This window comes from Callorhinus ursinus, unplaced genomic scaffold (genome assembly GCF_003265705.2).
Source record: "Callorhinus ursinus isolate GAN/ISIS: 27379988/994484 unplaced genomic scaffold, GSC_fseal_2.0 scaffold12, whole genome shotgun sequence".
Lineage (NCBI taxonomy): Eukaryota > Metazoa > Chordata > Mammalia > Carnivora > Otariidae > Callorhinus > Callorhinus ursinus.
The window spans coordinates 23264380-23288757 of NW_027397074.1; the positions used below are offsets into that span (position 1 = coordinate 23264380).

Consider the following 24378-nt stretch of genomic DNA (forward strand, 5'->3'; position numbering starts at 1 on the left):
AACAAAAATGAAATTTGTCAAAATGTCATATTTACTAAGTGTAGTGAGACCACTAATGTCAGATTAGCTCTGGGGACCAGCAAATGTTTACCTGGCACTTGAGAAATAAGTACGAATCAAGGTAAAATGCATGGATCTAGGTTTATAATTTTCGATATTTTAAATCTTTCTTTAAGAATTACACAATAGAGGGCGCCTGGGTGGCTCAGTTGGTTAAGCAACTGCCTTCGGCTCAGATCATGATCCTGGAGTCTCGGGATCGAGTCCCGCATCGGGCTCCCTGCTCAGCAAGGAGCCTGCTTCTCCCTCTAACCCTCCCCCCTCTCATGTACTCTCTCTCTCTCTCTCATTCTCACTCTCCCAAAATAAAAATAAATAAATCTTTAAAAAAAATTACACAATAGAGATATATATCAATTTATTTATACTGGTAAGACAATTTGTAAGCCAGATGCCAGAGTGGAGGTTGACAGCTTCAGGATCAGCGTGGAAACGTTCTGCCACTTAATCTAACCTCTAGTAAAATGCAGCTAAACAGCTTGACATTACATAGGTAATAAATAAATGAATAGACACAACCTTGCCTGCAGATACCACTTTATTTGCTCATTCTTCTAACTTTCCAAGTCTTCGAGACTTTTCATAGTCACACTTCTAGCTGCTTCTAGGTCCAACCCATTATCATCCCTCCTACACCCCCTCATCCTTAATACCAACTCCCTTCCCTCCTACCTCGAATACAGTGTCTGAGCAACCTGACTTTTATCTACATTTGCCGAATGCTTCTTTCTCTAACTGCTATCATGTTGGACGTGAAACCACTCAGCCAGAGTAGAAATAGAATTGGCGCGGCAGCAACCGAAGGGGTTCTTTGGACCTGTTTGCCTCCTACAGCTGCATGGCCCTTCAGAGAGAAAATGTCAGTCCAGAGAGAGAGTACCAGTCCAGAGACCAAGCCACCTCAGTTGTACTAAGGAACCAACTGGGCCACTCCTGGTTTTGGTGATAGAGTGACCCGCTCTGCCTGCCGCACCTCAGGCAAGAAGGCAGAACATACCAAAAGAGCCAGAGCAGCTAAGATGGATGCAGAGAGCAAGTTAAGAGAGCCTCCCAGTTTGTTTAGTGTTTTCACCCGGATTCTGTACAGATCTGTGCTACTAAAATGCCCATTTTAAAGAAGAACCATTAGGTGGAGCTGATATTCATAAAAATCATGCCAATGGGAAATATTCCTTTCATGAATTAGGCAAAGCTGGTAGTTTTTATCATGGCTTTAAACACTCAAATACTAGTCAAAACCTGTGAATATGTATACATTCTTTTATATGGATAATTATCCTCTTTATTGGTGGCGCCTCCTGGATTAGGAGGATTCTTCCATGCAAATAAGCAGAAGAGGAAGGTAGTGCAACAAAGAACACCTTTTATGTGGCTTCAGTACTTATTTAGCCAAACTTCTACATTTATAGAGAGGCAAATGCTACATTCCTGGATTCCTAGAAACTTCTTTGTAATTATTTTAAATTTACTAATTCAAATGAAGGTCCTTATATAGTTTTGGTTAATGCCTACAGAAAACAAGCCGACGCCCTATCCATGTGCTGTTAAGAATAGCTCACCCAAAGTACTTAGGTCTGATTTCAAATTTCTGATCGTGATAGAAACAGGCGAAGATATCACTTAGGTCTGCTCTGTATTGTTTTAATATGAGCCATAGAAAGGAAGATGAAATACAGGATACTTTGTGCTTTAGAAGGATCCCAAATTAAGTTGCAAATAATGTTTTCTAATGATAGTACCAAATTCACAACGCCTCTTTTTGGCCAAGAGAGTTGGGTTTTTTTGGTTTGGTTTGTGAGTTTTGGTTTGTTTGTTTGTTTAAGCACTTTCTTTTTATGGTAGAGGCATCCATTTTTGTGTGAGCCTGAAGTTTTGGGGTCCTTTGGTGGTTTTTTTTAAAGTGATATTGTGGTCTCACATTGTAATGTTTCCTGGAAGAACTGGCTGGCTATTTATTTTAATTCACAGGAACCCACATGACAATTTTTGAAGGACATTTTCTTATTACTCATTGTTTAGTATTTTGGTCACTGTTTTTTTCCCAACAGGATATAGTTTCAAGGTAAGATCCCATTTGTTTTTATGTCAGAATAAAATATAGAAATTCTACTGTTAGTTTTCTGGCCCCTTCCCCACCTACCCGTGTATTACCCCCACCCCCCTTCCCCTCCACTCCAAAAGGAATTTTCATGGTTTGGGTAAACATTTCTACTAAATCCGCTTTGAAAGCTAATCATTTAGAGGCAAATACAACCTCAAGAACCACAGCGTTTGGAGGTGTTAGGAGGCATTTTAACACAAATCTTCCTATTCACCAACCTTCAAAATTCTAAACCCTACTGGGGCTGCCTAAAGATTCTGATGAGAGGAAAATAAATAACATAGAGAAAAATAAAACAAACATTATGTTCTCTAAATATGACTTTGGTATAGATCTGACAACAGAAATAGAATTTCATCTTTCATGAAATCCTTTTATAGTTAACTGATTGGAAAAAATATGCATTAGTCATTGTCAGAAGTATACTTATAAAATCAAAGCTCAAATCAAGTCTTTATTGTAAAACGTTGATGGATGTTGTACAGTTTCACTTTGGAACAGAGTTCACTACCTGATTCTCTCATGTAAATTTAATATTCTTTATTCCTCCTTTAGTTGGTCAAATAAGACATCTATCATTACTTTCATGATTTCCAGATTCTCACCAAAAACACCCTGGTACATTTTTAGATGTATATTTTTATGAAAGAAAAAAATGTTTTATTAAAGTCACTGATAGGAATTTCACAGAACCTCAAGGAAGATGGCTTTTTTTTTTTCACACTGCAATAGTTAATTTTATTTGTTCAAGGGCTCATATTGCAAGCATTAAACCAAGCATGGGCTTTGATTTTGTGAGCCCAGATTCACATATTTAGGAAGATAAAAGCAAACTGTGATCCATGTGTATGGATGAAAAACTAAAGGCTCACAGTTAATCACATCATAGTTTTAAATTTCTACAGCCTAGAAGCCAGAAGTCACAGATATTTTAGGTCTTTCTGGATGTCCCACAAGGTATCTGCACTTTTCTTGAGCTGGGCAACCTCCTCATCCTTCAGCTTCTGGTTGATCACACTGGTTAAGCCTCGAGCGTTCAGGATACATGGAAGGCTCAGGAAGACTTCGTTCTCAATGCCATACATACCCTTCACACCCTTGTTGACACTGGATGAATCCTGGATAGATTTTTCAACATGGATTCAATGAGATCAGCCACACTTAATCCAATAGCCCAGTTGGTATATCCTTTTAGCTTGATGACTTCGTAGGCACTTTCCACAACCATCTTATGCACTTCCTTCCAATTTTCACTGTCATTGTCTGTTCCCATTTCTGGATTCAGTTCCTGAAGAGAAACGCCTACCATATTCACTCCACTCCACACAGCCACACTTGAATCACCATGTTCTCCCCAAAATCCATCCATGGCAGCTGCTGGGATGAATGCCAAGTTTTTCAGCCATGAGAGCGAAATCTAGCAGAATCCAGATTACACCCACTTCCAATTACACGGTGTTTGGGTAGTCCACTTAGTTTCCAGGTAACATATGTGAGAATATCCACTGGGTTGGAAACCACAATTATGATACAATCAGGACTGTACTTGACTATCTGCGGAATAATGAATTTGAAGACATTAACATTCCTCTGCACCAGATTGAGCCGGCTCTCTCCTTCCTGCTGGCGGACTCCTGCAGTCACCACCACAATCTTAGAATTGGCAGTCACAGAGTAATCTTTATCTGCTACAATTTTAGGTGTCTGAAGAAATAAGCTCCCATGTTGCAGATCCATCACTTCTCCTTTGAGTTTATCTTCTAAAACATCCACAAGGGCAAGTGCATCAGCCAGAGACTTTCCCAGAATGCTGATGGCACACGCCATACCAACTTGTCCAACACCCACTACAGTGATCTTATTGTTTGGGATGGTTGCCTCTTCTTCTGCAACTGGTGCAATCCGTTTTTCCTTAAGAGTTGCCATTGTGCCCAGAGAGAAGGAAGATGGCTTTAATTATAACCCTTATCTTTGAATAACTCTTTGTAGAAAAACTTTCACAAGCTTTATTCCATTCGATCCTTACTGTAGAACAGAGTCCAAGAAAGCCGATGGGAGCTCTTAAGGTCAGTTGCTCCCGCCTTCCATCTTACAGATGAAAAAGCTGAGGTCCATGATGTTAGGTTGAGTTTACCAACGTCTACAGTCTGTGTCCACTTTCTCCTATTGCCTTTTCTGGCCATGCATCCCGTGTTCTCCTCTTTCAGATCACGTCACTGCAGCCCCTCACTCAAAGCGGTGTAGACATCTGGTGAACTGGAACGCAGATCTCTGCTTCCTAGCCTCATCTTATGACACTCTCTAGTGCATGGCCTGCTGTTAATCCCTGCTGGCTAAAGGGCCATTCCCATCCTATTCCTAGGTTTTTTTGGAAAAAAAGATTTCTGTTACTGTCATAAGGGGCTAAGGGTGCCTGGAATTGTATGGGTAACATCTTCAGGATTATTAATGATCAATTCAGGAAATGAGATAAACATTCCATGATATTTTTTAACCCTTCCCACAAGTTACACAGTGTGTGCTTCGTAAATATCAGTTGAATGGACTGAAACAACAGGTACCAGGGCTATTGTTTGTGCTATGAAGACCGAAGACCATTGCTGTGGTTCATAGAGGACCACGTGGTCCCAGCAAACAGAGGATGTGCTTAACAGCTAGGAAAACCAGAGAACCAAATCCAACTCCACCACTTACAACCTCCGTGGCCTTGAGAAAGCTACCTAAGTTTCCTGAACTATAATTTTCTTTTCTGTAAATACCATCTACCTTACCGAGATTTTATGCGGATTAAATTAGACAATGTGTATATAGAGTCATGCACAGCAGACACCCAACGATTTATCCTTCACTGCCCTTCGTGTCTGGCTGGGAGGTGACTGGTAGCCTGCTTCTCTGTGCTGTTTGAAAGTGAGGGCATTAAAGTCAAGCTGATCTGCATCTGGATATTTGGGGGTTTGGGGCACGGCCCCGGAAACTTGTCTAAAGCACAGGGTGTCGTGGCTTTGTTTCATTGGCACTTGTCACACATGCAGTACGTGGGTAGCTGTGCACAACAGTTTGAAGTTTCTATTTTAATTCCAGCTCGTTCACATATGGTGCTATGTAAGTTTCAGGTGTACAATTCAGGGATTCAGCACCTCCATACATCACCCAGTGCTCATCACAAGTGCCCTCCTCCTTCATCCCCATCACCAAATTTTTAATGGGGCTTTCAGATTACCCTTTGAGCCCCCAGTAAAAAAGAAAGAAGAATTCCTTTCTCTAAAAAAAAGTACAATTACTGTTCAAAATAGCACTGCTTAAGGATGGAAGAGGGGCATTAATTAGCCTATGCCTAGAGCTTAGAATGTTATACTTGGCAATAGTGGTTCCTTGCTGTCAGTCCGCTTGGTATCCTGACAGTGGGCTCAGTCCTGACCAAGACTTTCCCAACCTGTGAATTTATCAAGGTTAAAACAAAGCCTTTGAAAACCTAAGCCCTTCTTCCTTCGCCTAAACATACACGTACTGTAACCCAGAATAATGTGCCTGTGATTTTCACAATGGGAGGTTCAATCTTGAGGGTCGAGGGTGATGAGGAAGTTGGAGGAAAACCTAGACAGTAATAGCATTTCAACACAATCCTACTAAACATGAGAAAATTGGATTTTGGTAACATGAACAATGGCTGTTATTTCCAGATGCTTAAAAAGTGGTTTCCAGGACATATGACAGTTTTGACTAAGTTTCTCACAGAAACAGCAACTAAAAGAAAAGAGGAAAGAAACAAAGTAGAGATTAACAGGATAATTTCTTGGGAGAACTAATGTATCAAATAGTATCGGCTTTCTAGTAAATGTTTAAAGGTCAGGTGGTTTTATAATTGATCAAAACAAGGACTGTGGATATGATATGTTTCCTGTATGTCTGGATGTGTCTCTATCTAGACCTCCGTATACCCAGTTATACTATCAGCTGGGTTATTGAAAGAGGATACTGAAAGAATTGACTTTTTTAAGCATGTGTTTTCCACCCTTTGACTTGAAGAAAAATGTGTTACTCATGTGCTTCAACAAATAGTGACTGACTAGCTATAACATCAGGCATTTGGGGCGGGAATAGTGTTTTACTCAGAGTTACAATTTAATATTCAGAAGTGGTCAGTGAAGGACCAGCTACTGTATCTCAGTAAGGAATAATGATACAATCATGCCACTTTAAGGTGTCACTGGATATTCAGATTCTCTGGACAATCACCTAGTCCAAAGCACTAGAGAAAGCAAGAAGCTCCGTAAATAGCAATTTGGCAAATAATTTTGCCTTGAAATCACACTGCAAGCATGGTTTATAATAAACATTCTGGCATAAAAGAGTTATAGAATATTAAAGTACAAAACTATAAGGCTAATGTCCACTTAATTCTTTTTTGAGGTCCCAATATCATATGTCCTTTTTCAAATTACCCATTAGACACTTTTTGCAAATAAAACACATCTCACGCATCTGCTACCTACCCCCCTCGTGCACAGTGGCCCATCTAAAATCTGTGTTGCTTTACCAGTATTGTAATTGTGTTCAATTCTGAGCAATGCCAAAGCAATAGAATTCATGGAAAGAGAAATCACTTATAGTTACTACCTTCACAAACCTTTGCTCTAGGTTTTTGTCTTCTCGCTGATTTTTCTCACTTCCATTTCAGCACATGCATTCTGTACATTTTACCTTTGCTAACAGTACACTTTGGGAGTTTGCTCTAATATTTGGAGCTGTTCCCTACAGATACATTCTTTGCACATTCCGTGCATAAAAGATTTGATTGTTCATATTATGTGTTATATTTTTTGGTCTTATTACTCTGGCCTGCACAGGCATTTAGTCGAACCCATGAAGAGAATACAGACAGCTGACTGGATGAAGAAGACATTGTGGAAAAAAACTCCCATTGTTTAGATTTCTGTCAAAGGATATAAGAATACTTAATTTCTTTTATCTCTAGGGCTTTCATTATCATTTAAATTTCATTTTACATTAATTGATCAGGGATTAGTAAAGCCATTATGCAGAAATTAGAATAAGACAAGCCAGATGGAATGAATAATTCATGAAGTCCAATTACATTTTATTTCTGGTGTACTTTCAAACTTGCGTCTGACTTCTGTGCTATTTTGATGTGACAATATTCACTGGAAATCAAGAGTGCCATTTTAATTTAGTGTATCCCTCTGGAGTGGAAGCATTTGTATGCAATGGGGGTGTGCTAATGCATTCCCCCAAAACACCAATTTCAGGGCTGCTGGAAATACTGGGTGATCTAGAAAATGTGGTTCACCTTCTGTGAAGGTTCAGGGATTTCTCCATGGAGCCACACCAGTCCACCTGAGTAGGCAGAGAAACTAAGGGTCTTAGAACCGCGAGATTTTTAACCTCCCAGAAGAGCTACAAATCCCTCCAAAGCATGTGTTCTCCCTTCCGCCGCGAAGGAACCACTAAAAAAGTAGGAATCTGGCCCAGAGTCGGCCTGGAAGCCGACTTGCAGCTACAGACAAAGACCACGAGGTGGCAGGCGTTGCCTTCCGTGCGAAAGGTCCGGGGCGGCCCGGGCCTGCCTGGGCTTCCAGAGCATTCCGGCGGGTGTGAGCCCCGCGGGCGGACGGCGGTGGGGTCCCGGCACGGCGCGACTCGCGGAGCGTACCCTAGCGAGGATTCCGACCTCCGGGGCGGCCGCGTCCACCTGCATGGAATGCCTCGTCCGCCTGTGTCTGAAACCGCCTCCCCCGCAGGTCCCGGGCCCCAGCCCCTTAAGGGTCCCCCCTTCCCACCCAGCCCGCCCTCCCCCAGCCGCCCCCCGGTATTTATTTATGCCACTGGACAGTTCTAGTCACATTAAAGCTGCGGTTCACCTTTTCGAGGACTTTCATCTCGGGCAGTTTTATGACACTTTGTGAATGTGCAAAGTTTTTAATTAGGCTCTCTAGACAGCCCGAGGCAGCGGCAGCGCCACCGAGTCTTCACGCTCTCTCTGCTTTACAGCACAACAAGCCGCTCTACTCCTTTGAAGACAATGCAGACTATGTGTACGATGTCATGTGGTCCCCCGTGCATCCCGCGCTCTTTGCCTGCGTGGACGGGATGGGGCGCCTGGACCTCTGGAACCTCAACAATGACACCGAGGTGAGCGGCGGCGCAGGCGCCCGGGCGGGAGGGCTGGGAGGAGGGCGCAGCCGGCCTCTCTCTGTCTCCCCCTCTTTCTCCAGCACGGCCTTTTTTGGACTGACCCTCCAATTGCAGCTGGGCGGCCGACCCCCACTCTCGACTGCTCTGAAGGGAATTGACAGATGCACCGGCCCCCAATCATTTCCTCTCCCTTCATCCCCAACCCGTGGCAGATCCTGGACAATTAATTGACGACCCTTCTTTGCAGAGAGCAAAATGATGTGTGTTCCTTCCTTTCCCTATGGGAAAGGACACACAGGCATATTTCAGAGCGGTGTTGAAATAACTATTGGCAAGCACTTGGAAAAGTCCAGCTTTTGTGGACGCTGACTTGAGATTGAGTTTTTAAAAAGGGTTATTTGTCAGTGTTTGCTATTCGCACACTTTGTTTTAAATCCATAAGAGAATTCTGTTGACTGTTTACGTTTAGATCTTCCATTTGATTTTTACAAGGTTAATAATCCTTGTCTAAAATATTGAACTTACAGGCAGACTTTCACAGTAGTTTGTAACTCTGAACATGTCCGTTAAACTTAGTGTTTAAAAAAAAAAAAGTGGGATTTCAACGTGTCACATTTAGAGTACTTCCCAAGTGAGAAGTGGCCCACTTTTTTTCAAAAGGGAATTAACGGTAAGGAGATACTCGTTTTAAAAATTATGCTATATATATTTATGTTTTAAAAAAAATCATGCCATGTGCATTTCCCCCCTTTCCCGCACCCTTAAAATTACTGAGGTGCTAATTCAGCTACTTGGGGTTTTTTGTGGTGTCTTTTTTTTTTTAAACATGAATATTAAATGTCCTTCAATTTACTAAAATAAAATGGTCTCTTCATCACTTCCTGGCTTCTGATTCAGGGCAGCTCTCCATAAATAAGAAGGGACAGGTAAGGGAGTAAGTACAGCAAACTACATGTCAAGTGGAGAGCAACAGAAAGGGCTTTTGAAGTGTTTTGAGCAGGAAGCAGCTCAGCCTTTTTAATTAGGAAGCCTACAGCTGGAGGATATGAGGAGGAGGCTCCCCTAATATTTTTTGTGGGAGCAGACAGGGAAATATCCCTCAGGTGTTACTATTGAGCCGTTGTATCTCGCAAAATTACATACACCTTTGGCCACTGCCAAATGGTTATCTTTTGAAAATATTTTGTCTGTGTTTTCTTTTGGCTACAAGAACTATGTGACAAAGGCAAGAGTTATATAATGAAGCATCTTTGAAAATGATCAAAAGTCATGAATACATGCGATGCCCATCATTTGGATGTTGGAATGTTCATAACATTATTGCTTTTCATAGAAAGATGCATTATTATTCGACGTTGTGATGGTTTCCCAAAGTCTTTCATCACTGTTGATTAAAAGCATATTGCCTCTACCTGCTGGAATAAACTCATTCACTTAAAGCAACCAAAAAACACACGTTTTCCATGTTGGCTTAGGAAACCCCCCTCCCCCCATATCAGAAATCAGATCTAGTGGAAGTGATGTTTAGGTGATACCCACTATGTTGCAGTGGGGTGAGGGTTCTACACGCTCCTTAATACTTCCTATGTAACTGTTTTTTGTTTTGTTTTTAGTCTGCTCTTTAGGTAAAATGAAATCAATGTGTCAACACTGCCAAATGTAATTTTTCCCTTCTCTTTCTCTAGGTATCAAGGCACAACCACATTAAGAGTTTTATAACTAAACATTTTTTTTTAAGTCATTTCGGGGCATGCAAACTGCTTAGTTTTGTGGTATACATGATTCTGCTTTCAGAATAACAGTAGATATATCGAATCTGATTCAAATCCAGTAATGAACCCTTTTTTAAACTCTCAGATCATTTTTGCCTTCGATCAAGTTGAACAAGATTTTTCAAACACTTGTCAGATTAGGATTTAGATTTGTGTAAAAAAGAAAGAGAACGAACCTGAATTCCCAGTGTGATTCGTTGCTGTTGTTGAAATGACTGTATCTTTAGACCAAGTTATCCCAATTGCTCCTGTGCAAAGATAGTTCATATTCACCTACCTCAGTATCACTGACCTCCACACTGTGTAGTAATTCATACTGTATATATCCTTATTTTGCAATTAGAATGAGCCTTAAAAAAATGTGAAAATAACTGTGAAACCAAAGTACAGAAGTTGGACTCAATATATGGATTATTTTCACTAAAGATTCGTCAACTTTTGAAAGGTCATTATGGATCAAATAAAATATATTTTATCATTTGCTTCAGCATTTGATAATTTTCTAGCACGTACTATAGGCTGTGATAGTCATTTTTTTACCATTTATAATATTTGAAAAGGTATTTTTAAATGGTTAAAATATTAATTGTCCCGGTTTGCTATAATACTTAATTCTCAATAAATAAGATTCTTTAAAATGTATTAGGCATAATTTAAAATGTATCAGAAATCAGTTTGAGTGATTAGCTTTTTAACATACTCATACTAAGAGTCAAAATTTTTATTCAGTCTTTGGGATTATTCATTGATAAAATCTGATATCGAACAGAGTTAGGTAAAGTATGATCCTGCACAATCTCCCCAAATTATGGTGTTAAAAACTAAGTCTGAAACTGTGTAGCTGAATCTCTGATTTGTTTTCTGAATAGCACACTAATAGTAAAGCATATTGACAGAATTATGGCCCATCTAAATTCACACTGTTTTGGCCTTTGAAAGGTTTGGTTAAAAATTCAAGCTCCAGCCTGCACAGCAGGTACCTTTATTGTTGAAATTGTATATTTTTTTAAAAAAGATAAATGAGTTGGGGACTTTTGTTTTACATTTCTGCTCACAGCTGATATACAGTGATTTAAGCGGGTGAAAGAATTTTTATTGATTTCAAGATTAAGTTTAAACATAGATTCTTACATATGATGGAGTTTTTATTGCTATTTTAAAGATAGGTATTGGGTCAATAATCTCCTATAAACAGATGGTTTCAGTTCCTTGACTCGCAGAATGCCGGGAGAGCTAAGGCACATCCATGTTGGGTTCCCATCCTGAATGACCTGTCTAGTAGATCCAGGTCTTCAACAGTGGCATGAGATGGTCTCTAGGACCCGCTTCTCACTGTATTTTTTTTTTCTTTTTGTTTCGAGATTTACTCTTTCCTTTTTTAATGGCCTCTTGTCATTTCCTAGTCAGCATTCTTGTAGAAGGCTCAGAGATCTGATCTTCCTATCAGTTATAAACCTCCAAACCTAAAGACCAGAGTTTACACCACTGTGGATAGAGGAGGGGGAGACCCACAAACATCTTTTCCCAACACGAGGGTTCTTGTAACAAATTCTGCAGGTTCCATTTCAGCACCTCTGGGTCATTTTAATAGTAAGTATGATAGTGATTCCGCACATTGGCAGATTGCAGTGTTGACTGAAGGAGACCGGAGGAGACTTCTTCTACAAACAGGTGTTGCAGTCCCTCAGGACATCACCTTGGGGGCATTTCCAAAGTTAGAGAGTGCTTCGCCCACCCTGCTACTGACAGGAAGGGGGAAAACAGAAAAAAAAAAAAAAAAGAAAGAGGAGAATTCGAGCTTTTGGAAGTTTTGCCACCTGCATTTTTTTCTTCTTCTAATCATCCCCTCCCCGATGAGGTTTTGAGGGATCAAAACCTATTTTTTCCCAGAAGACACACACTAATATGACCTTTATTTCACCATAAACCCCCCTTCCTGCCTTTTATAGTATCTTTAATCTTGGTAAATCCTGAAATCTCTCTCTCCATCAATCCATAAATCATGACCCGATCAAGAAGTATCATATTTAGGTGTTGTGTTTGTATGTTGGATGTACACCCTGCATAATCCGGAGAAATATTTGTCACTCACTGCCCATTGACTGTGGAAAAAGACTCTCCCGCTTTTCTTTTTTTGTTAAAGTGTCTCCTCTCTACCCCTTAATTCAGTGGAGCATATGATTTAAGAACAATGAATCCTTTTACCCCTGCACAAGGGATGTATATTACTTCATGCACGTGAAGGCAGCAGTGACTCACCCAGTTAAACGTATCATCGTGAATTTGTATATCTAAATTCATATTCAGAGATTCTCTGTTGCTGTTGTAACCCCTGTGACAGGTTCCAACAGCAAGTGTGGCCATTGAGGGGGCTTCTGCCCTAAACCGTGTGCGTTGGGCTCAAGCTGGCAAAGAAGTTGCCGTTGGAGACTCAGAAGGCCGGATTTGGATCTACGACGTTGGAGAGGTACCCGTATTTTTTGGTTTGTGGGTTTGGGTGTTTTTGGTTGTGTGTGTGTGTGTGTGTGTGTTTGTTTTTTGGGTTTTTCTTTTCTTTCTTTCTTTCTTTTTTTTTTCTTTCTTTTTTTTTTTTTTTTTACTTGTATGTCTAGTTTAAAGACCTAGTGAAATTATCAACAAGACCTGTGGGCCACAGGAGCCCGCTTGAGTGCGTTTTCAAATTGCCATTGACTTCAGCGGGAGTTTGGTAAGACCTCCTTAGGGCCTAATTTGGTCTTCTGTCTCCACACACAGGACACTGTAGTTAATGATCCAGGCTCTTTCAGAGTGCTGTCGAATTCCCAGCTATCCTGTGAGGAAGCATGGCACTTCCTACCAATTTTATGAGAATGAAATGAGTTTGTCACATTCATTATGCCAGCATTGGATTGGGAACTTGTTGAACAAACAAACAAAGTCAGGTTTTCATCATGTTCAGTTAAAATGTATACTATTACTCTTCAGTTAAAATGTAGCCAGTTAAAGAGGCTGAGGTTATGCTCCCTTCGGCAGTGCATATACTAAAGTGGCTGAAGAGAATCAGAAATTGGTACCATTTTCATGATATCTAAAGTTACTATATGGAATATATAACTCCAGTATATCTTATTACATGATAAATGAAGTATTCCTGAATATTATGGCACATATCAAACGGGAAAAATCTGTATTTTTCATTTCAGATAAATCTCTTTAATATTACATTACCAATCAGTTGTACTTAAATGCATCTGTTTATTTTTACTAAATCGGAAAGTGTTGACAAAAACCTTCATCTGCAATGAGGTTAAAGAATTTTTTCCTTAAAGACAAAGAAATACTGAACTTTCAAGCAAAACAAAACAACAGTGTTGTGTAATGCTATTCTGGTGTAATATGAATCTAGAATTTGCATTCCAGGGAGGAAATATACCACATTTGTATGTAGAACACCCTGGACGTAGGCAGTACTCTGTGCCTGCCTGGTGGAGGGGCTTAGCTGATCGTACCGAGAAGGGTTCTGTATGGTTTCCCTGGTCCGCATTCTGTAAATTTGGCCGTCCCAGATGGTTTGTTCTACACCGGAACCTTTGATGATACATTATATATTGCAGTATGGTGGAGTCGATTATGTTGAAACAAATTAGGTGGTGGTGGTGGTGGTCTTGCTCTTAATTCAGCCAGAAAGAGAAACTGAAGGACTTTATAGATGGGAGGTTTCTATTTGGGGATGTACGACCCTAAGAAAAATACAGGAAAATCTGTTTTCCTGCATGTTATCTAGTTCATTAGACACCCCCTTAACTACTCCTGATGCCACAAGCTGAGTCATCCCGACAGCAACAAAGACTCGGTTAATATTCATCCCCAGTGGTGAAGATGCAAATGGTCTGGTGACTATTGACGTAGTTTGGAGTCTTTGGGAAAGAGAATACCCTCTGAATCAAAAATATTGCCTATGGTTTTACAGCAATATTTTCTTCAAAGATTATTCTTTATAGTCAATGCATCTTTTTCATTGTCTCCATCAAGATAAACCTAAGCAACAACAAAAACAAATACTCCTCATTAAGTTCATTTACTAAAAAATTAAAAAGCTAGCGAAGAGGAATTTTTAAAAAAAGGTTTATTTTTTTTCTTTCTTTTTTTTTTGTTTATAACAAGTGTAATTGTGGGAGAGAAATAGATGTGGAGACATGCTCAGAGATGAAATGGCAGAAAAATAGATGAAATTTAAACTCTTTTCTCCACCTCCCTTTCTTATTATACATAATGTCCCTTAACTCTCTTAAGATCATATGCAGCATTAACTGTTTTGTCCAAGAGGGATGAAAAGTAGAATAGTTTAACAATCTGGTTTATTTCAAGAAAGGCGTTTTGAAAGCCTGTATGTTGACCACAGGTACTATATATATATATATATAAATAATATATATATATATATATAAAACACCCTGGATGTAGGCAGTACTCTGGGCTCTGTTACATACAGATAACAAATCTATATATGTGTATATATATACATATATATATGTTATATGAGAAAACAGGATATGATGTATATGCAGAATTTTCTGTAATAAAGTGATTTTATAGCCTGTGGGCAGAATTACTTGAATATGACTCATATTTTAGGATATATGATTTTGCAAAAGTTGCTTTGGCTGCTATGCGGCTGCTACAACTTCTTTCTAGGTTGCTATCATCATTCCTAAATTGTGAAGTGTTGTTATGCTCATATTTCTACTATTGTAGTGGCAGGTCAGCCTGGTTTTCATTTTTGTATCATTGCTCTTACTTTTCTAAGTGATATTACAGACTATAGAAATGTCTGTAGCTATAGGCCAGTCTGGTCTATTGTCTGGAGTCTCGACAGGCTATAGAAAAATCTCTGTGCCAATAATAGGCCAAACGATTTGTAGGGTTGTTTATCCCTACAAATTCACTACCCGGCAAAAAAAGATATACTATTTTATTGAGAGTAGGTAATATTATATAATCTTCTAGCCCTTTCCTGAATGGCCGAAAAATCAGGATAGGCTTGTACATTTAACAATTCTTTCTGTATGGTTTCGTCATAAACAAAGGCATCTATAGCTCAGAAAAACTCAGACTTAACAAGATAATTTTGTCTTAACTATGGTTTGTTTTTTTCCCCTAAGTACTTTTGTAAGGTATTTACAAATTTAGTTCGTATTTATTTCTGGGGAAAGGTAAAGGGGAGAGGCTCTTTCTTCTTTGCTCATCTATATAACCTATTTTAAATCTCTCAAGGCGAACTCTGTGTAGAGTCTCCATGTGCATAAAGGGAAGCGGAGCTTAGCTGAAGCCCACTTCCGAGAGATGGTAGCTCACTTTGTGGGCAGGTGCCGCCATTATTGTAATTACTGCTGTCTCGTTCACCAGCCTAGGACTGACAGAGCATAGCTGTACTTAGAGGAGAAGGCGCCCTCTAAACAGTGCCTCCTCAGCCTTGCGAATCACCTGAACTGCAGAAAGCCAGCCACAGTGCCTTCACAGCAAGCTGGCCCCATTTAGAATTGGAGGTCAAATCTAAGACTGGTGCATGGCTGACGAGAGGGAAGGGGTTTGAGCAGGAAGTGATTTAAAAAGGAGAAAATATAAAAGAAAAAAGATGGCCTTGAGGATCAAATTGCCAGGAGACTGTGCTACCATTATCTGTATTCAGAATTGGTCCTCTGGTCCCAATTAAAACTGAACCCCTCACCAGGGTCATGCTGGCCTTTGGATGGAAAATCTTGCTTTATGGAACCCTCTAGGAAAGAAGATGAAACAGTTTTAAATAAGCCTAATAACACAATCTGTACAAGAAAGTAAATGGTAGTTTTTAGAGTATACTTTGTTGATCCATTTTCTTTGAGACCGCAGTACACTGAAGGGGTGTCTGTCTGTGGGAAGAGACCTCACGTTCATTTGTCCCTGGTTGATTTGAGGAGAGAGGAGGGGGCAGCAGGTTCTCTCTCCCCAGGGTCCTATTCCAGGAGTGAGGCTGGCTTCATGGTTGTGTCAGCTGCGCCATCTCACAGACCCGGGGCATAGAGGATCCCTGAGCTTCCTTTATTGCTTGGCTGTCACTGTCTTGCAACTGGTAAGAACTTTTTCAACAAGGCACCCCATATTTTCATTTTGCTACTTGCGAGAGAAGTAGCCAGTCTCGCCACAAGAGTATTGCTCTTAATCCCACTCATGATGCAAATCAGAAATGAGAAATGATGGCCTTGACCCTAGACCATTAGGAAAAAGGAGAAATCTTTAGAAATGTGGTCATATGTAGTACATGCTGTGGGATCTTCTTATCTATGTCTTGAGACTATCTAAAAATGTTGCAAGTGTGGGGCGCCTAGGTGGCTCCGTTGGTTAAGCACCAGACTCTTGATTTCAGTTCAGGTCATGAACTCAGGGTCATGAGATCGAGCCCCATATCTGGCTCCACGCTGGGCATGGAGGCTGCTTAAGATTCTCTCTCTCTCTCTCCCTCTCCCTCTGCCCTTCCCCACCTCCCTCTCTAAAAGAAAGGAAGGCAGGGAGGGAGGAGAAAGGGAGGGAGGGGAAAAGAAGGAAGTATGGCAAAAAAAGAAAAAAAAAGGTTGAATGGGAATAGCAATGGCTGTAGATTATAAACATCATGAGGCCCATAGAAATAGAGCTGAAACCATACTGGCTCTTCTCATTCACCTCCCCATACCCTTGTTTTGATCATATCGTAAGTTTAACCGAAGGTATAATAGAGTTTTGGGAAAGATCTCTGTGATGCCTACTACAGTTGGAGTGGAGAGGGATAGCCTTTCTCTGTCACTCAGTTGCCACACCATCATTGAGAATTCCCTGATAAGAGACTTCTGTGACTGCCAGTGGAGAGGTCCCCACTCAAGTCCAGGTAGACATGCTTCCTGTGAGACCTGGCACTCAACCAGGAGAACACTACAGAAAGGGACTCTGGCGTCACAGGTTGTTAACGGTCGTCTGCCTCATCTCCCGTCCCAGCTGAGGCTGCAGCTGCTGCAGGGAGTCCCAGCACCGTGCCCCCATGATCATGCCCTCCTCTATTATGTACATTTATCCACCATGACTTTTAAGATGATGGCAGAGAGCAGTGGCCTGAATCCAGATTTACTGATGCAATTTATTCTGAACTTCTGAAGGGGTAAACAGAGGATTGTGTAGGAGTTCACTGAAATCACCAGATTGAGTGTGTCCATCCCCCACCCCCAACCCCTTTTTTCCTTTTTGTTGCATTTAAATGGCAAAGGCATGAGTCATATGTTGGGGCCTGTGACTAATGAGGTAAAATATAAAACAGCAATGTTTCCAGGTAGGCCACATGATGCTTTGTTTATATAGCACACATTTTTGGTTGTTTGATTTCAGCATTGTATCTGGAAAATATACTGTACACATTTATTTTCACAGATAGGGGTCTATTTTCTTTGCGAAGCAGGTGCTTAACTTCTATTAGCATAAGTGGAAGTTATGTGAATTCAATGGAAGACAGAGAAGACGCCTTTTATTATTTGGCTATAATTTTTATTCTATTTGTGTATCTTAAAAGTTATTAAAATAGACAGTGGTTGCACAAACCATTGAAATTTTCTAAGATGTAAATTTAAAGATGAAGCCAACTCTTGAATAAGTTTTGAGGATCTTTCTCTTCACACTGTGGGATGCAGTCTGTTTGCTGTGGAGCTGTACGATCCTGTTCAATTAACTGAAACATGGATAAGATAACCAGTCATAAGTTAACCACAAATATAACCCGAAAACGGTGAGTGTATGCTGCTTCAGAATGCACTCGTAGAGAGCGGTTAATCATTGTTGGACTTTTTAAATGATGTGTGAACACACATATTGTAAAGAATTAAAAATAAGAATTACTCACCACCATGGCCTCTTTACTGAATAGCAAGCTTTTCTATATATATGTATATATGTATATACATATATATACATATATATATATATATATATATATATATATATGGAGCTGATTTTAATAGCACATGGGCCAGTGAGTATAGAATTATTCACACGTCCTGATGATTGATAGTCAGCCTATCTACCTGTCTGTCTTGCAGATGTGTTTTATAGAAAGCCCGTTGCTATTGTTAATGCTTCAGTGCTGTCACACAGATGGGCTGTCATAAATACCCCTAACAACTATGTTTGCTGCTTATCTGAATTAGTTAGAATGCTGTTTGCAGCTCCAGTTTTGAAAAGAAGCAGTTTATCTTCCACCTCCTGTTATTTCTTTTTCCATTAACCTCTTCCAGGGAAGATTTTGTTTTCAGTTGTGATAAATACACATAAGTTTCAAATCCCTGATTACATTTCCACAGGAGTCAAATGATAAAATTCCAAAATCATTTTCAGCGTACAGTAGAACTTGGAAAAGAAAATGGCAACTTAAAAACGACTTGGGGAGATGAATAAATCTGAGCACCCTTAGCTTTATTGGTTTGGTGTCCCACTCGCTAATTGCCTAAGAAAGCATGCATTTCATCTTCACCGGGTAACCCTCAACTGTGGCAGCATTTCAGATCACATGGTTCATATGACTGCTTGGGGGCTAAGAGAAGAGCAGTCATTTTATTACAGATTTCAATAAATACAGTAAACTTGACATTTGTTACCGTATTAAAAGGGTCTTGAAAAATTCTTGACAGGAAAAATGCAGGTGAATACAAGAGATCACACATACCTGCTAAAAAGGTACAGCATGATTTAAATGTTCACCTGAGTGTATTTTAGAGCTGAAATGAAAAATTAGGATGACAGTTTATTTGGGATCCCAATGGGAAAAGTGGCCTACGGTGATACACTTCAGAATGGTGGTCCAGGTGTCATGTACAAGGACCCTTAAAAAGTGCCTCCAGCAGTTTTCTTAGGCAAGCTAGCAGACGGATAGAAGAAAGCGATTTGATGAGCCATCTCTCCTGTACTTTAAAGAGCAGTTCAATATAGAGGAATCTGATAAACTGGAAGTGCTGGGAGTTCAAAAGAATTTGAGTGACACAAAATAAATACAACACGTTTCTGGTTTTTAAGTGGATTACACTTAGGCAATAATCGTTTGCCTTGTGGAACTCCTTCATGTTTGCAGTAGGACAGGAACTGCATCCATTTTCCAGGAGAAGTCGGTGCCGTGAATATAAGTCATCCCCCCTCCATGGGGAAGGGGTGTGCAGAACACAAAATGCGAAGTTACACTGAGATTTGGGGGTTAGTTCAAATGAGAGTCCCTTAATGAAAAAGAACTGGATGTGAAATCAGTTCACTTAATTATTGTGCTTTGGGAAGGCCATCAGCCCCCGCTGAGGACGAACCTGATAGCATGGCCGGGCTGCGGCAGCGTCCAGAAGGGAGAGCGGGGCTGGACTCAGCTTCCCCAAGTCCAGTTAGAATCACCCCAAACACTGGTGTTTAAGTGAGTGTGGCCACAAGTTGCTCGATTCTTGAAGGTCGTTGCAAGTCCTGGCTTTATTCTTCAGTGGATAAACAATATTATTTCCTTTAGCGGATGCCAAACACTTCTTGGAAAAGAGAAGACTTTGGCATAAATTACTCTGTGGTGCCAAACATCCAGATAAAAACTGCAAATCCAAATACATAGTTCTGTCGATAATATCTAGATATTTGATGACACTGAAACAAAGCATTGGGATTTTTCAATGGGACTTTTCAGTTTTTACCTGAATTTTTATTGCCATAGCCACAACACTATGCAGTGGAGTCAAAAAGCACAAAGGCATATGTGTATGCGCAGATTTGGGGTGCTAATATAATTACCTAAAATAAGCTACTTTGAAGTAATATATTAATCCGTTTCCTTGTCATAATAAATTACATGTATTTGAAATAAAATAATTTGGTTAAAATGTATGATTGTAATTTTAGTATTAACTTGATGTCTTCTAGGAAAAGTGCTTAATTTAAAAGAGAAAAAGAAAAAGCACTATTAATTCCAATTAATGTTATAATTACTCATCTTATAGTGAATGTAGTAGCAGTGGCTTTCAGTTTGATAATTATATATGTAAAAGATCATAATTAAGCTGATTATTATATAAATAGTGTGCTTATTCAGGTGCATGAGTTTATAAAAATGAGTTTATAGGATTAATATCTTTTCAAGCCACTTTTTTTTCTGGATTGATAAGAAAATACTTCTGACTTTTATGTATTACGGAGAAGTTGATTCAATGAAAAGAAAACCCTAATATCTAATTTTATAAAAACCAAATTAATGTGTGCATAGTAATTTGCAATATTCAATGAAATTCATATATTCCCATTTTGGTGATAAATGGCCTATCAATATAAACCTTCTGAAGCAAGTACCAGTTTGTATAATTAATCATCTTTATGATTCTTCTGTGATTTCAAACTGTCATCTTCAATAGCAGTTTGGATTTTGAAGCAGTCATTAATTATAGTGTTAAAATTTTTTTATGGCTGACAAAATTGTGTTTAGTTTTAGAATTTCAAAACTGCTAAATTTTATCTTGAAAAATTACTGCTTAGAACAGTAGCCTCAAATCACAGCTTAGACCAGCCGAGCGTGAAGCTGCTCCAATCATCTGTGAGGCTGGATTAACACTGGCCTGTATGGGAGTGGAGGGCTGTTTGTTTCTTACAGGAGTGTGTGTGCTACTCTTGGTATATCTAAAAGATGATATGAAATCAAGTATCTGCTTCTGCGTGCTTACGTGCAAATATTTATATGCTATATAGGTTGGACTTGCAAAGTGAGGAAGTGAATGAATCATTCTATTCTAATTTCAAAGAAGGTTTGCATGAATTTCTGAGAATGTCAGCTATCAGAACATCTTCTACATTTTAAAGCATGAATTATTTATCATTTAGGAAATATCAAAGCTTAACCTTGTTGAAGAAATTTTGCACTCTTACTTTTTTAGGATGGCAGATAAAACATATCAGTGGTCCATTCCCTAAGATCTTTCTCCTCGTGGCCAGACAATAGTTTCACAACATTTAAATGAAGTATTTTATTTTTATTTATCTTAGCATTAAGGACCCATAGGTAAAAAGTGAACATCTTCTGGTTGCCTAAAAAGCAGCCACCCTTTTGATTTAGAAATTTTTTTTTATTTATTTTTTTTTTAGTTTGGCAGCCCTCCTTAGGTTAATCACATTCCTTAGTAAGGTTTTTCTAATGTTTAGAGTGCCATGTCCACAGAAACATTCAGAAAGTAGATACTTAGCGAATGTCTATTTGAACAGGATAACCTGGCCCAGCACAGTGCCCGGCACAGAAAAGGCGCTCTATCAATATTTGGGGGAATTAATGTCTCATTATGGGAAAGTTGAAGGTTAAGGGAAAGCTGAATCTTGTGAAGCATTCACAATGCAGCCTCCGAGTTGGCTACAGACTGATGGACAGGAAAAAATAATCCATTTAAGTATATTTGCACAGAGAGGGATATATAGAAAATACATTTGGAAAAGAAGCCTCGTCCTTCTTCCCCGCTCCCTAGCCCAGTCCCTCTCACCGCTCCTGTGCTTCTAGAAGTGAGCAACTGGCCACTAGTGTAATGAAGGCCTAACAGTTGATTCAAATAGTTGTCAAACCACTGGAAAAATGCTTCCTTTTCACTGTGCTTTTTTTGGACACTATAGATATGGTAAATCATGAACTACATTATAAAAATACCTCTTTTATGCCCAAATATTCAGTAGGAGGGAATGACATTTCTTTTATTACCTTGGTAAATGTTTTTAAGGTGTTTAGCAATAAGCTTTCTTTTTGTCAAAACTGCTTAGATGCAGTGGTTGCTAGGAATTTACTAGAAAACCTACAGTTAATAGTATCAGGAGGGGAAGGGATATAGGTTTGGTCAGCTAATATGACAGAGCAGCTTGGGAGCAAGCAGATGCTTTGTCGTTCCCCTGTCATTTTCTTGATCTGTTATGGAAAAAGAGTGGTAATTGAAGTTTACTAAGTTTATTTTCCATGATTGCCCATCAGCCAATGTTTTTAGCACTTTTTCCAGCTTTTGGGCAGAGGAATAGATCGGTCCAAATAATAATAATGATAAAAAAAATAACGCTTAAGAGGTTTCTCAAGAAAAAAGGATGATGAGATTTTAATACAAATGTGAACAAGGTCATCGGTAGGCCTTAGTAAATTAACTCTTCCTTTTTTAGCTGTGGTTCTTTTTTCCCTCTGCAGGTAGAAACTCCAGAATTTTGTTGTGCTTCCTATAATGTTAAATTTTAACACAGGGGACACTTTTTTAAAGATAGTATTTAAAATAAATTATTTCCTTCGATGGTTGCTGGCTATTGAAATTGATATAGACCTACCTTTTTAGTATTTACTTTTGATTTTATGTCTTACCTTTATTTCTTTCCTTAATTGGGTGGTAATGGATTTTTTTTTTTTTAAAGTGGTGTTCTAACAAACATGCTATAAAAGTCAACCACTCATTTACAGATACTAGAAGGAGAACTTTGGCAGAGAGATCGCAAGCCTCACGGGTGGATAAGGGGTCCCTTAGATAAGATTTTATGATAAAGTAGGTTCTTCCTTAACCAAAAATAGTCGGATCTCGTCAGACTACTATAGTAGTTTGCATGCCGCTAAATTTCACAGAAATTTTATCCTACTGACTGGGAATGGCAGATGCTACAGAATGGGGACTAATGTAACTTCTACCCTCCGGCCTTCCCTAAAAGTGCTATAAATGCTAAGTTACCACACAGCGTGTCTTTTTTGTGGTAGAACACTGCAGCGTACTTACCCTCTGAATACTGCACTCTGGCTTGGAATTTTGGTCCGTGGTTTCATCCATTGTTACCAGTGATGCTAGACTCCTCCACGAGTTAAACACAGTGGAGCTTGTATTTATGTGAAGCAAGTAAGCTTGCTCGTCCCAGCGGCTGTTTCATTGCTTATTACCTCCCACTTTGCTTCCATCTGTGTGTGTGGCAGAGGGAATTGTCCGAAGAAATATCGGCTTCCTCTGAACACAAATGTGTATTTGTATACCAGTAAGTCCACAGTGTCCTGAAGTGGGGTGCCATTAATAGTCGCACTTTTAAAAAAACCTTTTAGGGCTTACAGGGGTTTAGCAGTCGTTCTGTGGAAACCTGCATTCGCTTCCACAGTTTCTGTAGATGCATTAACGACAACAAACATCAATGCATATTAAAGTGAAAAGGTAATTTGTAAGATATCTTTTTCATAGAAAACCTTAATTTTTTAGGTGAATACAGGAGTTAAGTTGCCATGTATGTGTTCAGCATCACTGGGTAACATAATTGTCCCAGACTTTTTTTTTAATGACTCCGTTTAATTAAAAGATTACGAAGATGCTGATGAAACACACATCCACGGAATACTTATCCTGAAACCTGGAGTCCTATCCATTTTAATTTGTTTGCCATGCTTAATGTATCGGTGAAACCAAACTGAAATCATGGAATAGTTTTCTGTCTTAATTGTCCAAGATTTTTTTTTTTAATTAACCTATCTTTATATAAGCAATGCCTGAAACAGATATTTTTACCATAAAAAATTCAGCTTTGGGCTGGTAGGAGTTACTGCAGCTTTTTAAAATCAAATGCTAGGTACTATAAACCCTTTAAAATTACTAACAAATGAGGGAGGCTTGACTGGGGACTGTTCAAAATTGTTAGCCATGTACTTATAAAAAGGGACACATGAGTGATATCTGTGTATTAAACCCTGGTTATAAAAAGTCATTTGATTTTTATAACAGCATGTTCAGTGGTTACAAAGCCGTAGGACCTTGAGCTAAAAAAGTAGAATCTCACTGTAGAAAGTGCCCTACCAAGGAAACGGAACGCTGTACTGGCAAAAGGTAAATATGCATGGATCTGTAGACATACACGTGTAGGCCTGTATTTATAAGGAATAATTATACTTTAAATTTGATTTTTTTAAATGAGCAATAAAAAGTCCTCTGACAGAATTTTTCTTGGGATCTGAAAGAACCGTTTCCCCATACCCAGCTCATGAAATTTGGCTAGTATTAGAAGTATGACTACTTAGGAAATTATTTGGGTGGGTTTTCAAGAAGTCAAATGTAACAAAAATATGGAATATTTCTAAAAAAATGCAGCTCTATATAGGTGAAAAGGAGAAAATGGGAAGAAAGTAAAGAAACCAAAATAACAAAAATAATGGAGGAGAAGGGAATAAGCATTAAGGAAAAATAAGAAAAAAACATTTCCGCAGCATTTATAATGTGCCAGGCACTCTGCTAGTAAGCCCATTATATATATATATATATATATATATATATATATATA

At 39.2% G+C, this 24378-nt stretch overlaps 1 protein-coding gene and 1 pseudogene across 4 annotated transcripts in view; one reads left to right on the top strand and one right to left on the bottom strand.

The window, feature by feature from the left end:
* The window catches only part of DYNC1I1 (dynein cytoplasmic 1 intermediate chain 1), a 306473-nt gene that overhangs the window by 275864 nt on the left and 6231 nt on the right, over positions 1-24378 (top strand). For all 4 annotated transcript variants that reach the window (XM_025872919.2, XM_073898848.1, XM_073898846.1 and 1 more), the window contains 2 exons: positions 8171-8311; positions 12428-12553. In XM_025872919.2, coding sequence (XP_025728704.1) covers positions 8171-8311; positions 12428-12553 — 267 coding nt within the window. The remainder of the gene's footprint in view (positions 1-8170; positions 8312-12427; positions 12554-24378) is intronic.
* On the bottom strand, positions 3078-4096 carry LOC112824921 (L-lactate dehydrogenase B chain-like; annotated as a pseudogene).